The sequence below is a fragment of the Podarcis filfolensis genome, assembly GCF_964270895.1.
Source record: "Podarcis filfolensis genome assembly, chromosome: 3".
NCBI classification, from domain to species: domain Eukaryota; kingdom Metazoa; phylum Chordata; class Lepidosauria; order Squamata; family Lacertidae; genus Podarcis; species Podarcis filfolensis.
This window is the reverse complement of record NC_139606.1, coordinates 90925797-90940152: the sequence shown is the minus strand read 5'-3', so window position 1 is coordinate 90940152 and position 14356 is coordinate 90925797. Positions and strand designations below refer to the sequence as shown.

Below are 14356 nucleotides of genomic sequence, written 5' to 3'. Positions count from 1 at the left end.
CCATATCAGAAAACATCTTCCATTACATCATTGGTGCCTCGGGACCAGTGGAAAGCCAGTTTTGCAGTGGGTTCCTGTAGGTAGCATGTGCTCACAGTGAACTAGACATATGTGCACTCATCACACATGGCTGCACACATATGAGGTAACAGTAATTTTTATGCAAATATGAGATTTATATAGGAAACCCACCTTGTGTGAAACAGCCTTGAGAGAGCCCTTGTGGGTGTATATGTGCATTGAGATGAACGGCTGTGTGGGAGAAAAACCAAGAAAATTCATGTGCAAAAGTGTAGGTGGGCCACGCTTGTGTTCTAATATGTGCCAGGGAAAAAAGCATGTGCGCGACTCCAGAGCAAATAGTATATTCTGGGACATCTTAGCTAACATATTAAATCCTTTGATGAACTTCAATTCCTTTTTACTCACCCCATGCAATGTGATGCCAACAGCCATTATCCTATGTTGCTATAAGGAACACAACATTGCTCTGTGACTAAAAAGCTGCCTACAACACTATAATGACAAAGACACCTCTAAGGTGCTTGCATATCCAGGCTCAAATTCTTTCTCTCCACCCTAGTTCAGAATACATGCACATGCTGACCCATTACCACCTTACAAAGGACCGCTACTTTCAGTAATTTGCAGCACAATCAAAAGCTTGTTTACTCAGATGTCAATCCCATCCCTAGGATATCTGTTTTACTGTGGCAATTTTGATAGCTGTCCACATTTTGCTGCACCTTAAGGTGTGTTCCCATTTGTTGCTTCAGACTGCAGCTTTCATTTACCTTGTGGCATAGCCATACCCTACTTTTTATTTTGCACACTGCCATACTAGCAATGGGACGGTGTCTTCCAGCACACCCAAGGGAAGCAGTCTAGCTTAGGAGGTACAGAAAAGGCTGTGTGGCACACATGGCTCTGTCCTGCAACAGAGAGGGGCGGGTGGCAGTTTGAATCCGCATGACAGGGTGAGCTCCCATTGCTCTGTCCCAGCTTCTGCCAACCTAGCAGTTTGAAAGCACACTAGTGCGAGTAGATAAATAGGTACCACTGCGGCAGGAAGGTAAATGACATTTCCATGCGCTCTTGCTTCTGTTATGCTGCGCCAGAAGCAGTTTAGTCCTGCTGGCCACATGACCCGGAACGCCAGCTCCCTCAGCCTGAAGCGAGATGAGCGCCACATCCCATAGATGCCTTTGACTGGACTTAACCATCCAGTGGTCCTTTACCTCTGCTTGAGACGGTCACCTTACTCTGGTCAATGGTTGGGCCAGCCCTGTTACTACTGTCCTGCTTTGCTCCAGCAAACCCATGCAAGGAAGTAGAAGCTGCTTAAAATACCTGCTGCCACATGGAGACTGCCCTGCAGCAAGCTCTATGTTTCCTATACGCCACTACTGCAAAGTTCGTCACATTATCTATATGTACATTTAGCTATTAATACCTATACAAATTTTGTGTATATCTGAGCCCTCCTCCTGGTGATGGATTGCCTCTCTCTTTCGGCAATGCTTAGGTAGCTATGGCGGGAAATGTATTAAAGTTGCCTTTATGAAATCCATAAAACCTCCCCTGACTCCCTCCCCTTCTTTTTTTAAACAACTCATGGCTCCCCTGTGGCTTTTTAAAAAACGGTAGCGGGTGGGTATCGCAAGATGTTTTCTATCATTTGAGCGCTGGATTGAAGGAAAGCGGGGAGAGCGCGCGCGCGCTAGTGAGTTTCTGTGCGGTGAGGCGCCTGAGGACTTGGCGGGAGGGAACCGGCGGGCGAGGCCGGCACCGCGCGCTTTTCGCCGGGAAGGCCAAGCGCGTGCGCGGTGGCGCCGGCCAGACCCCTCGGCGTGCTCGAGGCGGCGTGTGTGAGAAGGGGGAGCGCAAAGTGCGTGAGCGAGGGAGACGGGGAGCGCGCTCGCGCCGTCTCTTTAAGCCGCTCACTTGGGAGCCTGGGCGCGTGTTGAGCGCGGCGCCTCGCCTGGCGCGCCGCTCCGCTCTCCCTTCACTCGCGTAGGGGAGCTTCCTCAGGCAGCTCCGGCTCCTTGCTCCGGCAGAGACCCTTCGCGGGGCGCGGCTCTCTAGCCTCTCCCTGCCCCCTCCCTCCCTCCCTCGCTTCAACAGGCGTCATGGACCACGGCCCCAAAGAAGGGGACTCGGCCGGGGCAGCTGCCGGCGACGCCGCTCGAGGGGCTGCTGCCGCCGCTGCCTCCTCCTCCGGCGGCGTGGTGGTGCAAGTGCGGGAGAAGAAAGGACCCCTTCGCGCCGCCATCCCTTACATGCCTTTCCCGGTGGCCGTCATCTGCTTGTTCCTCAACACCTTCGTGCCAGGGCTAGGTAAGCAGCCCCTGCGCGGGGCGCCTCAGCCGGGGGGGGGGTGCGCGCCCTGGGCGGGAAATGGGACGCGCCCAAGGCGTGGGAGGGTTCCTGTGGCTCGGGGGAGATCCCTCTTCGGGCGGGCTGGGATCTGGGCGAGCGCCATGTGCCAAGGGGCTGCCCTTGAAGGCCGTCGGGGCGGCTGCTTGCCTCACAGCGCCTCGGGAGAGCGGAGCCTGGGAGCAGGCACCCGCCTTCGCGCCCTCGCGGCTACTTTTCTTGACGAGCAGCGGCCAATTAATTCCCTGCAACCTGCTGCTCTCGGTTACTTGGGAGATGTGAAAGTGGGTCGCCGATGTTAGATCGCAAACAAGTTGCTCGAGCGGCGGGCAGAGGGAGACGCAAGTAAGCTGGCGGGAAGAAAAGTACTTAATATGGGCAAATGAACCCACATAGGGATAGGTTAGCCTCCTTGGACAACGTTGCCTTTTCGCAGCTTGGGATCGGGGACAGGGTGGGCTTCTTTGCCCCTTCTTCAGCCTAAGATGAACCCTGCTGGATCGAACCCAAAGTCCAAATCTAGCATCCTGTTTTCCCAAAGTGACCCAGCGGATGCCTTCTGGAAGCCCACGATCTCATTTTGTACAATCTCATTTTGTTGCTCTTTGCCACCTTTTACGCGCACGCACACTCACTCGCGCGCGCATTACTCCGAGGTACGTTGTCTCTGGACACGGAAGCTTTCCTATAGCCATCCTGACTACTAGCCATGGATAGCGCTTGCCCTCCATATTAGGAATAGGTCTTAAAATTCTGTCCAAGGCATCGAAACTGGTGGCCGTCGCTGCAACTTGTGGCGCTGAATTCCACAAGTTAATGATGCGAGCGCGTGTGAAGAAGTGCTTTCTTTTGTCTAGCCTGAAGCTGCCGCCGATCGGTTTCTTCTTCTGCCTGCAGCCATGGTAATGATCATCAGTACAGTATTGGTGTTTTGAGTGTGAAGCTCAGGGCTGCAGTCTGCATTCCAGGACATAATCCAGAAACCGCAAGGATAACATTGGTGATTCTGCATCCCCATGTCTGCCAATCTTGTTGGGACCTTTGCAGATAAAGAGAGGCGGAAGCAACTTTGGGTTAGCATATCCCCTACCTGCAGGACAGACTGCTCACTGTCGGCTTCCCCGCTTGTTTTGTTCGCTGAATTCTCATTCAGGAAGGGGCCGCTCTTCCAATGATAGCCTGCAAGGTTTTATGTATGCAAGGAGGAAGAGGTAGAACTTTTTCAAGGGGTGAAACATACCGGTATTCCTCTTGAGTGGGAAAAGGAGCCGTATAGCTTCTTTGATCAGCTCTGAACAGAAAAAGAAGGGCTGAGGGAAGAGCAAAACTGAAGAATCTACAGAATGTCTCATGGGTGAGGCTACTGAAAGGAGCTACAAGCTTTTATAGGAGCAAATATTCAGTGAAAACTAGCTTTCCTGATATGGAGCTGCAAAAGGGGATTTCTATGGATGCAGTAAACTGCATTTCTACCTGTGGTTGGAACAAAAGTGACCATCTGACAACAGGATTAACTGTTTTCTTCCCCCAAACACCTGTAGGCATTCAGTTTCATACAGGTGAAACTTGGAAAATTAGAATATCGTTAAAAAGTTCATTTATTTCAGTAATTCAACTTAAAAGGTGAAACTAATATATGAGATAGACTCATGACATGCAAAGCAAGATATGTCAAGCCTTTGTTTGTAATAATAGTGATGATCATGGCGTAAATGAACTTTTCCATGGTACTGTATTCTAATTTTCCGAGTTTCACCTGTATGTATTTTCTCTCAGCTGGGATGCCTTGACTTGTAAACCCACTTGTATATACTTTTGGGGAGAATATATGGTGGGGAATTAAACAGTACACTGAAAAGGATGCTGCGTAGTGGGGCAGGGTCATGGTGGCTTAGCGGCAGAACACATGCTTGGCATGTAGAAGATTCTAGGTTCAAGCCCCAGCATCTCCAGGTAGAGCTGGGGGAGACCCTGGTCTGAAACCCTGGAGAGCTCCTTCCAGTCAGTGTAGACAATGCTGATCTAGATTGACTCCGAATAAGTGAGAAATAAATTATAGTGATAGTCAAAAAGATGACTGAATGCATAAATGATAAATAACCCCTTCTAAACTGAGAGCTGGCAGAGCCCCTTCTGATTGCGAGGTGACTAGCTGTCATTCAGTTGTACAGTGTTGAGTGAAACGAGGTGTTAACAGATGTTGCCGTTGTTAAAATTACATTATATATATATTGTGTGTGTGGTGTGTTGCCACCTTGTAAATTGCTTTGTAGCCGGAGGATGTTGCTGCAGAATAGGCGCTGTGGGTGGATTTTGGAGGACTCTGGACTTACTGAGATATCAAATACGTTCTCCTGGCTAACTTTACTGGTCTCTGAATGGTGAACTGAGAGAAAAAAAGAAACTCTCACTTATCCAGTTTGTATTCTACAGAAGCAATACATGTAGCAGTAACTGGTTCTCCACAGCACCCTATCAGCAATAATATTAGCAGCCCTGTATCGGGAAGCTTTTTAATGTGTGATGTTGTGTAGTGTTTTGTATATTCTGTTGGATGTCACCCAGAGTGGCTGGAGCAACACAGACAGATGGGTGGGGTACAAATATTATTATTATTATTACTAATTGCTGGTAGTAGCAGTATTAAAGGATTTTAACCATTAGGTCTTTAGCTTGGGATGCACCTATCAATGCAAGTGGCTAAGACCCTATATGGGTCTTAGTTTGTTTCTCTTTAATCCATTGTGCACTAGCACCCATTATCCCTTTTATCCCACACCACCCCCTTTGTTCTCACAATGACCCTGTGATGTAGACTAAGCTTGAGACAAATTCCATTATCAAGAACTGGAGATGTGCCCTAGAGAGCCAGTGTGGTGTAGTGGTTAAGAGCGGTAGACTCGTAATCTGGTGAACTGGGTTCGCTTCCCCGCTCCTCCACATGCAGCTGCTGGGTGACCTTGGGCCAGTCACACTTCTTCAAAGTCTCTCAGCCCCACTCACCTCACAGAGTGTTTGTTGTGGGGGAGGAAGGGAAAAGGAGATTGTTAGCCGCTTTGAGACTTCTTAGGGTAGTGATAAAGCAGGATATCAAATCCAAACTCTTCTTCTTCTATTTATTTGTTTGTCCTGCTTGAAGGGTCAAAACAGTTGCATTCTTCCATCACAGTCTAAAATCTGTTTCTGTATGGTTTTTTTAAAGGTTAATTTTCAGGGATATTTAAAGGTTTATATTCTTGTGAGGGGGCATGCTCCCTCACCCTGTGCATGGTGGTTTAGAAGTAATCTCCATTGTGTTCACTGAAAACTCACTCCTAAGAAACTAGGCATAGGATTGCCACCTTAAATTAGTGTTAGAAACTCAGATATATTAGCTAGGCACCAAATTGTTCCTGTAAGCAAAGTTACAGTCACCAAAACGGAATGTCTAGTTGCCATTTGGGGATAAGACAGCTCTAAAATCTTATTTTTTAAATGATGGACTGACTGTGACTGATTATCGATTAAACATCTGGCTAGTTCAGATGACTACTTGATCCAAGGACAGTCCATATATATATACTGTGAGCAGGGGAGTGGGTTGGGGTAAGCGAAGACAAGCTGTAACAATTAACTATAACATTGTTCACTGCTCCTACTCAGGCTGCACAGAAAAAGCATTTAGGTTCCTGAAATTCATTCCAATTGTGCAGATAAAATATAACTGGTAGAATTCTCCAGGATGTGATATTGGTGTGTGAAAACCGCCAAGATCCAATGATCCCCAGGCATGAACCTCCAGATGGTGGAGATATCAGGCACAATCCTGGCACCCAGGCATCTTCACTTGGTCGCAAATGGTTGATAGCCAGGTGCAAAATGCACCTGACACCTGGCTGATTTCAAACACTGCCTTAAATCCTTGCCTTCTTCAACATGACTCACCTTTTGTTTGATCTGGCTTTTTTCTTAATTCTGTTACAAAATGAAACACTGTTGCTATTTTGTATGTTTACAAAGGTGTCCTTAAAACACACACACAAACACACACACACACACACACACACACACTGCACCATACAGACTGAATCAGCAATACTTGTTTGCTTTTCTGTCATTTTTCACCTCTGAGCACAGTCACAGGGAAGGAAGCAACAGAATGTCACTTTAGTTGCATCAAAATTTTCCGCCTCTTGGAGTAAAAGCACATTTATGCTCCATATGCTGAAACAGGAATTAATAGCTTGTACTTTACTCAATGTCTTTCACTTGTTTTTAAAAGTAATGATGGAAATGCCACAATGTGAATATTTAAAGCGTCTGGGAAATGAAGCCAAAGCTCTTCTCATATCTAGCTACCTCTCTTGTGCATTTGTACCAATACAATAACCCAATTGTGGAAGCTGTAGTCATTTAAAACAACCTTTGTGTTCTAGCAGTATGTTTTTGTACTATTTTAGCTGCTTTTATCATATATTTGTAAATCACCTCCAGATGCATGTTAGATAATAATAACAATGTTGTTGTTTAGTCGTTTAGTTGTGTCTGACTCTTCGTGACTCCATGAACCAGAGCACGCCAGGCACTCCTGTCTTCCACTGCCTCCCGCAGTTTGGTTAGACTCATGCTGGTAGCTTCAAGAACACTCCAACCATCTCGTCCTCTGTTGATAATAATAAAAAAATAATAGAACAGTAATAATAATTTAGAAAGTATATAGGAATTCTCACATTTTCTTTTCAGTGTGCTCTAGCGTCAAACCTGTACTAGAACTGTATATAGAACTGTAAAGTTGGTAGGGATCTCAAGGGTCATCTAGTCTAACCCCCTACAATGCAGGAATCATTTGCCCAATGTGGGGCTTGAACCCGCTTTCCTGACATTAAGAGTCTCATGCTGCACCAACTGAACTATCCCGAGGAATGGATTGTTCGTTTCAATTCTTCATTTGTGGTATCTCTGCTAAGCCACTGAAACCAACCTTTTACAAAATGGTAATCTGTTAAAGTATGGTGTGTTTTTTTAAATATGCAATGAACTAAACCCACTGTGCTCTCTGCATCTTGAAACAAGAAATCTATGAGAATCTGATCGCACATACTTTGGATATTAAAATTGAGGTGACAAGTCATTTCTGAGAAAGTTAGCTATTGGGAGGGTTTGCACATTCGCAAAGAATGGCTGTGCTTCTTGTATAATGGACAAAATAGGGACACGTGACTCCCCAATCTAAGAGCAAATTTCCTCAGCAATGCAGGAGGGAGGAGGCAGACGAAGAAATCATCAGGTGTTTGTTTGAAGTGTGTGGCTTCTAATGTATTCAGCTCCATTTTATTAATGTTGTGAGCTGCTTTGAGGATTTCAGATGAAAAGTGAAAATAGAATCTAATGAATAAACCCACTTCATCCCCAAGGGCAGAAGTACACATAGTCTACGTAGCTCCCAGTTGGGAGGTGGTGATTTACGAACTTGCTGCCCAGGGCTAAGAATGTTGAGTTGCTATTTCTTTGGAACTAGGAAGGCTAGTGGCTGTCTGAACACTTGACTAATAATCCCTTTCAGGGGTGCCAACTTGAATAAAATAGTAGCGGGGGGGGGGGAGGTAAGCCCCGCCCTGCACAATCGATCACATGATGCGGCACTTGCACACCATTTGAATGGCAATGCTCATCAACTTTGAGGGCCCTGACCCCCTAAAATATTTTATTGCGGGGGCAGAAGGGACCTTGGCCCCTGGGAGTTGGCTCCTATGATCCCTTTTAAAAAGGTGTGTGTCCCAGTCTTAATATACCTCCAGGGTGTAATCTTTTATATGCTTACTTGGTGGAGAGGGTTGTGGTGGGGGAGCTGCATATATTCTTGGATGACACGGATTAGTTAGATCAATTCTTCGCAAAGAGTGGAATGTTGACATGTGTTTTAATCTGGTTTTTATCTTACTGTTGATTTTAATTTTTTTAAAAAACCATTGTAAATAGTTGATGTTTTTATTACACTCAAGCAGTGAATAAATCTTGTGAAATACAGAGATAAATACACACTCACATCATAATTTGTTCTGGCAATGATTTTAACGCCAAAGCTCTTGTCTTTATGAAAGTAAAAGCAGCCACCCATGAATTTACATAAAATTATGCATGTACATATAATATGACTTGAGTGTCTTGTGATGAAAGATGCTCAGCAGTGTGTAGTTATGACAGAATGTAACGTTAATTAAAATTATTTCAATAAAAAATGTCAACTCCAGGGATGAGAGCTTTATTTTATTCTACCTCTAATGGCATAGTGGTGTGAATTTAAATGACTCAGTGGTGTGACCTTCTCCTCAGTTAGTTTAATTACTTCTGTTTTAAACAGAGCCCTTCTTAAAGTTTTTTCTGTCCCCTGGCTAAATTTGAAATCTCTTCCATTATGTTGAACACATCATTCTACGTTTGGGGCGGGGGAAAGAATCCTGACCTGGGAGAAAACGTAGGACACGCAACATACCCTATATATGTTCTTACTATGCTATATACTATGTAGAATTGTGCTAGTTATACAATTGGCATATTTTAACATCACTGCACATTGAGCTGACATTTTTACTGTCCACCATGGATTGAAGGTCTCTTGCCTGATTGAGGTTGCAATCTTATACCTACCTACTTTGAAATAAAGCCCAGAACTCAGAGGAACTTCTGAGTAGTCATGTAGGGATTGCACTGTAAGCCACTGCCAGCCCTGGACCCCATCCATTCATATGTGAAATGAGTTTTAGTTTGTACCCAGCTAGGAACTGAGAAGAAGACTTGACTGTGCCCAATAGAGATGCTTTGTGCCAGTCATTGTGGGAAGCAGATTTGGCACCCTAGTATGCTTCTGAGCCAGTACATTACCATTTTTGCCTCCTATCCCACCCTCCTGTTCCTTGAAGTATGTTCACCCATGGACACATTGCAGACAATGCCTTTCAAAAATATTGTAACTAAGCGGCAACTTACTTTGCAGCATAGAAGTTCTCTTTGGCTAGGGGTGGCAATTTGTGTACCCCTCCTCAGTTTTTAAACATAGAACTGAATTAGGCCATCGTCATGAGGTAACAAGCCCTCCTCCCCTGTGGTGTTACAATCGCCTTCAGCAGGAAAAGCTTTGATCCATTTGACTCTAATCAAGTATGTAAGGGTTTAACTTCACTTATTGACCTACATGTATAAAAGGGCTTTCTTGTTGTCTTCAGTGAAGAATACCCTGTTCAGCTATGAGTCTTTCTAGGTAGGCATGAGGGAGTCATAATAACTCAGGCTAATCTTCCTTGGGCAATGTTATGGGAATAAAATTACAACAACAACAACAATTTTATTATTTATACCCTGCCCATCTGGCTGGGTTTCCCCAGCCACTCTGGGTGGCTCCCAACAGAATACTAAAAACAGAATAAAACTTCAAACATTAAAAACTTCCCTAAACTGGACTGCTTTCAGGTGTCTTCTAAAAAGTCAGATAGTTGTTTATTTCCTTGACATCTGATGGGAGGGCGTTCCACAGGGTGGGCACCACTACCAAGAAGGCCCTCTGCCTGGTTCCCTGTAACTTTGCTTCTTGCAGTGAGGGAACTGCCAGAAGGCCCTCAGCGCTGGACCTCAGTGTCCAAATATTGCACCCTTTACTGTAGATAGGCAAGAGCCAAACTTTGAGTTTCAGATAACCAAGTTCCTGCTTTATGATGCTGTAAAACCTATGATATTTACTTGCTTGTTACTTTCCAGGCTGAGTTTGTATAATGACTTTTTAAAAGATCAGTTCCATGCCATGTTTTTGCATAACCTGAGTATTGTAGTTGTTTCGCTGCACATTGTGCAGAGATTGTAACTATAACAACTTTAAATCTCTGGAAATAAAATACTAAATTGTGAATTTTAATGAATGGAGTGCTGTTGATGTGGATTAGAGAATGAACACACGTGGGAAAAGACACTGCTGGGTATCTGTTAATCTAATTCATCCTTTAATTTAATTGAGCCAGATGCATTACAAAGATTAAAGTGAAGGTGAAAGAGGATGAATAGTAGGGAAAGGGAGGATTGTTTTATTAAAGTTTGGTTTTGAAAAATGTTCACACATCTGCCATGGCCCAGTGGTGCTCATATACTCTAAACTAAGAAACGGGGTTCACTTCAAACACAGCTAGCCTGGAAGCTGAGTAGGCTTGTGAAGGAGGAATGGAGAATTCTGTCCTTCTGCTAGCCTTCTTGCTTGTCTTTGTGGACTTCCTGGTTGCCTGTGGCTACCAGGCAAGCTGTTAAAAATAAAACTACTATAGCAATCTAGGAATCTAGTTACTAGATTCTAGTACCAGGGATGTTCTGCAATGAGAGCCACATTTGGAGTACATTATGAGCATGGTGCCTGTTCTGTTTTGCAAATCTGTTTGTATAAATTTGCTGGCTATTTTCATCAGTATGGCAGATTGCAACTACAAGTCCTTGATATGTTGCAATTATTACTAGAACTAGGAACAGTATCTTGACAAGTTCTTGAGGATGGTAAAAGTCAGCATGCATTTGTAACAGTCACGAACTCTTAGCTGCAGGATTATAAAGCCACTGGCTAACTTTAGGATGAGCCAGTCTTCCAGTTTGAATTATCTCATGAATGCAAGTATCTTTTAAAAACAAAGAATTATAAGAACATTCTAGCCTAACCTATGTATGTTGACTCAAAAATAATATGTATTTGGAAGGGCTTTTTGCAACATAAACATGGATAGGATTATTGGACCTTCTCCAAGAACTGGACTGGGTTTGTTAACTGTTTTCAATAACAAAAAGGGCTGCTAAGCAGAAAAGTGTATCCCACTGCAGATTTATAGGACTGTTGAAAAACACAAAAACTTGGGTTTTAATGGAAATTCCCACATAAAATTTCAGGACTAATCAATGTGAATCACTATTCTAGACTAGGCTAAAAGTTAGAATAGTTATAGTTTTGCAAACTATTTTACATAATGGTGTGAAGATATTTTGTAAACAAAATAGGTCTAATGCAATGTGTTTTCTAAAATTTACTAACAGTTTAAAATGATCTCAGCCAGAGATTTGATAAACTGTCAATCCAACCCAGTTTTGTGTTTTTCTGCATGCAGGGGGGCAGGCAAGTGTTTACGTGTATTCATAAAAGAATGGATTTCGGATTTCATAAATGGGTCTTGTTAATTTGCTATTTTTAAAATACTTGTGAGACCTTTCCTGTTGCCATGACAATTTCCTCTCCATAAACATGATTCTGTGTATCTCTTTGTGCACCTATCTTACATTCCTTGATAAGAATACAGGCACCCTACTGAATCAGACCAAAGGCCCACCGTTGGACCAGCATCTTCTTCTCACAGTGGCAACCAGATGCCTATAGGAAGCCCACAAACGGGACCTGAGTGCAACAGCACTCTCTTTATCATGCTCCCCAGCAACTGGTTTTCAGAGGCATACCATCTGCAGTTCTGGAGGTAGTAGGCTGACATCATAACTAGTGGCCATTTGATAGGCTTATTCGTGAATTTGTCCAATCCCCCTTTAAAGCCATTGAAAAAAGGTAGCCTTCACTATATCTTCTGGGAATGAGTTCCATAGTTCATGTATGCACCATTTGAAGAGATCATTTCCTTTTGTCTGTCCTGAATCTTCCACTGGATGTTTCCAAGTCCTAGTATTTCTTCATAAAGTTATGCATTCAATTTACCTCCACCACCATCCCACAACAAAAAAAAAAAACAGGTCTGGGGGAACTTTTTGGTCCAGTGGACCAGATCTTTATGTCCCCATCCTGTGGGCCAACTTTGACAGCATGTGTCAGCGAGTTCCTAGTGGGAAACTTGTTCTGGCATCCAAACGAAGCAGGATTTAACTCCTCTCTCATCAGTTCCAGCTGCAGGAACCTGCTGTGTCTCCATTTCTCCCACAGCTGACATCACATGTTATGTCAAGGGTGGGGCAGGTATGTGGGGTTTGGGGAAAAGGCCTTATGGGCTAAATTTGGCACACGGGGCCAGAGGTTCCCCACCTGTTCTAAACAAAAAGGCCCAGATGTTACAACCATTCCTCATAGGGGAGTTGCTCCAGCTCCTTGGAGAGCAGCAATCATAGCTGTGCCCAGTATTCCATGTGTGGTTGCACCATAGATTTGTATGATGGCGTTGTGGCATAAGCAGTTTTATTTTCATTCTCTTTCCTAATGGTCACTCGCATGAAATCCACCATTTTCACAGCATTTTTGTCAAGCTACCAATTATGACTTCAGGACCTGCCATCTGTCCAGTCACTGCCAGTTGAGTATATGTGAAGTTAGGAATTTTTTTTGCCCCAGTATGTGTCACTTGGTGTATATTAAACTGCTCTTGCTATTTAGCTGCCCATTTACCCTTGCAATTCTGTTTTTATTCTTGCCACAAGTCAATAAAATTGGCTACCTCATTTCTCTCCTATACCTTTCAAGTGATATATAGGAAAGAAGCATTACATAGTTCAGTGGGTGTGGGGCATGAGTCCATTAATCTTTCAGAGATTAGTTAGAGTACCTTATATGCCTATGCTTGGTAGTAGCTCTTTGCATCTGGATTGTAATATTGTTGAGTATGAGTGGTTAATGTATGAGTGGTTGATAGAGACAATGTTTGAGGTAGTGAATGTTTGTAGTGGCTGTGTGAAGTAGATTGTGATGAGTTTGGGATTGTATCTCCCTCTCAGCCTCTAGGTTCTCACCCAGTAACTCCAAACAAGCTCTCAGCTCATCCACAAAAGTCTCACAGCAAGGAGAGTTCCCAGAAATGGCAGACATCACCCTAGTCTCCCTAGACATCAGCCTAGACTTTCTTTTTGTGGACAGGCCCAAGGTGGATGGCACTTCCTCAGGCTGTGTCCTATTCAGCTGCACTCTCCACACCCAGAGTCTGGAGGGCTGCATGAAATTAGGCTGCTGTGGGTTCCCTGCCGCTGTTCAAATTGTTCACAATTCTAGATGTTCTGATGAGAATATTTCAGGCGAAGTATTCAGAAATGGCCTATAATAAGCAGTGATGTGAACAAAGTTGCATATGAGTAATATTAATATCTCAAAACTGTTTCATAAGGATACCCCAGGCAACAATCCATCAAATTCCATCATTGCTACCACCTCCTCATATACTTAATACCTGTCTTGGATTTGATTTACTGTGTCACTCATGTAAGCATTGAGGCAGCTGGAAAAGTCCACCCTTCTATTTTCATAGCAGAACAGTTTAAGTGTATAGACTCAGGGCAGGGAACCACAGGTCTGGGGGGGGGGGCACTGCCTCTCTGTCAGGTCCCTCTCCACAGGCCTCAACTCTCACCAGTTCTGCCCTGCACCCTGCTCAAGTACTTTTACTGATTTGGAATGTGATAATGGAGATATGTGTATCTGTAGAAACCCCATGGCTGGAATGCAGCCTGGGCAAAGAGTTGCATTTGTTTTGTATGCCTATCCAAACCCATTTTTGCCACTGTCCCTGACCCCCACTAGCATGCCCCCCCCAGCATGTAGTTCATGAGGGAATGTTGCCCTTGGTTTCCCTACTGCTGCTGTAAAGAGAAAGCTAAGCCTTGTTAAATGTGACGAGGTGCAGTGCTCAAAAACCAGAGACACTCCCGTCTCCATGAATTAGCAGAGGACTGAAAGCTTAGCCGACGCATGGAGAGCTTTTACCATGCAAAGACCACACAGAAACAAAAGGCTTTCTTCAGCACAGTTTACTGAGGTTTAAAATGTACAGCTCATGTTGAGATACAGCAGGGTCCAAAATGTAGCTCTTTAAAGCCCCTTGCCCACACACAACTACATTTGAAATAATAGCCCTTTTAAATATGGTGGGACATCTTTACCAAGGGTGCCAACTTGAATAAAATATTGGAGGAACCAGGTAAGCCCTACCCCATATAACTGATCACAAATTGGGGCACACACACACCATTTGAATGGCTATGCCCATGAACTGGAGGGGAG

The 14356-nt window shown here is 44.2% G+C and overlaps 1 protein-coding gene across 2 annotated transcripts in view; it reads left to right on the top strand.

The window, feature by feature from the left end:
- Window positions 1-1795: 1795 nt before the first annotated feature.
- STUM (stum, mechanosensory transduction mediator homolog) overlaps window positions 1796-14356 on the top strand; it is a 44764-nt gene continuing 32203 nt past the window's right edge. Inside the window, exon 1 of one of the 2 annotated variants that reach the window (XM_083604644.1) lies at window positions 1796-2337. In XM_083604644.1, coding sequence (XP_083460770.1) covers window positions 2130-2337 — 208 coding nt within the window. In that variant the 5' untranslated portion in view covers window positions 1796-2129. The remainder of the gene's footprint in view (window positions 2338-14356) is intronic. The other variant, XM_083604645.1, reaches the window with a different exon arrangement.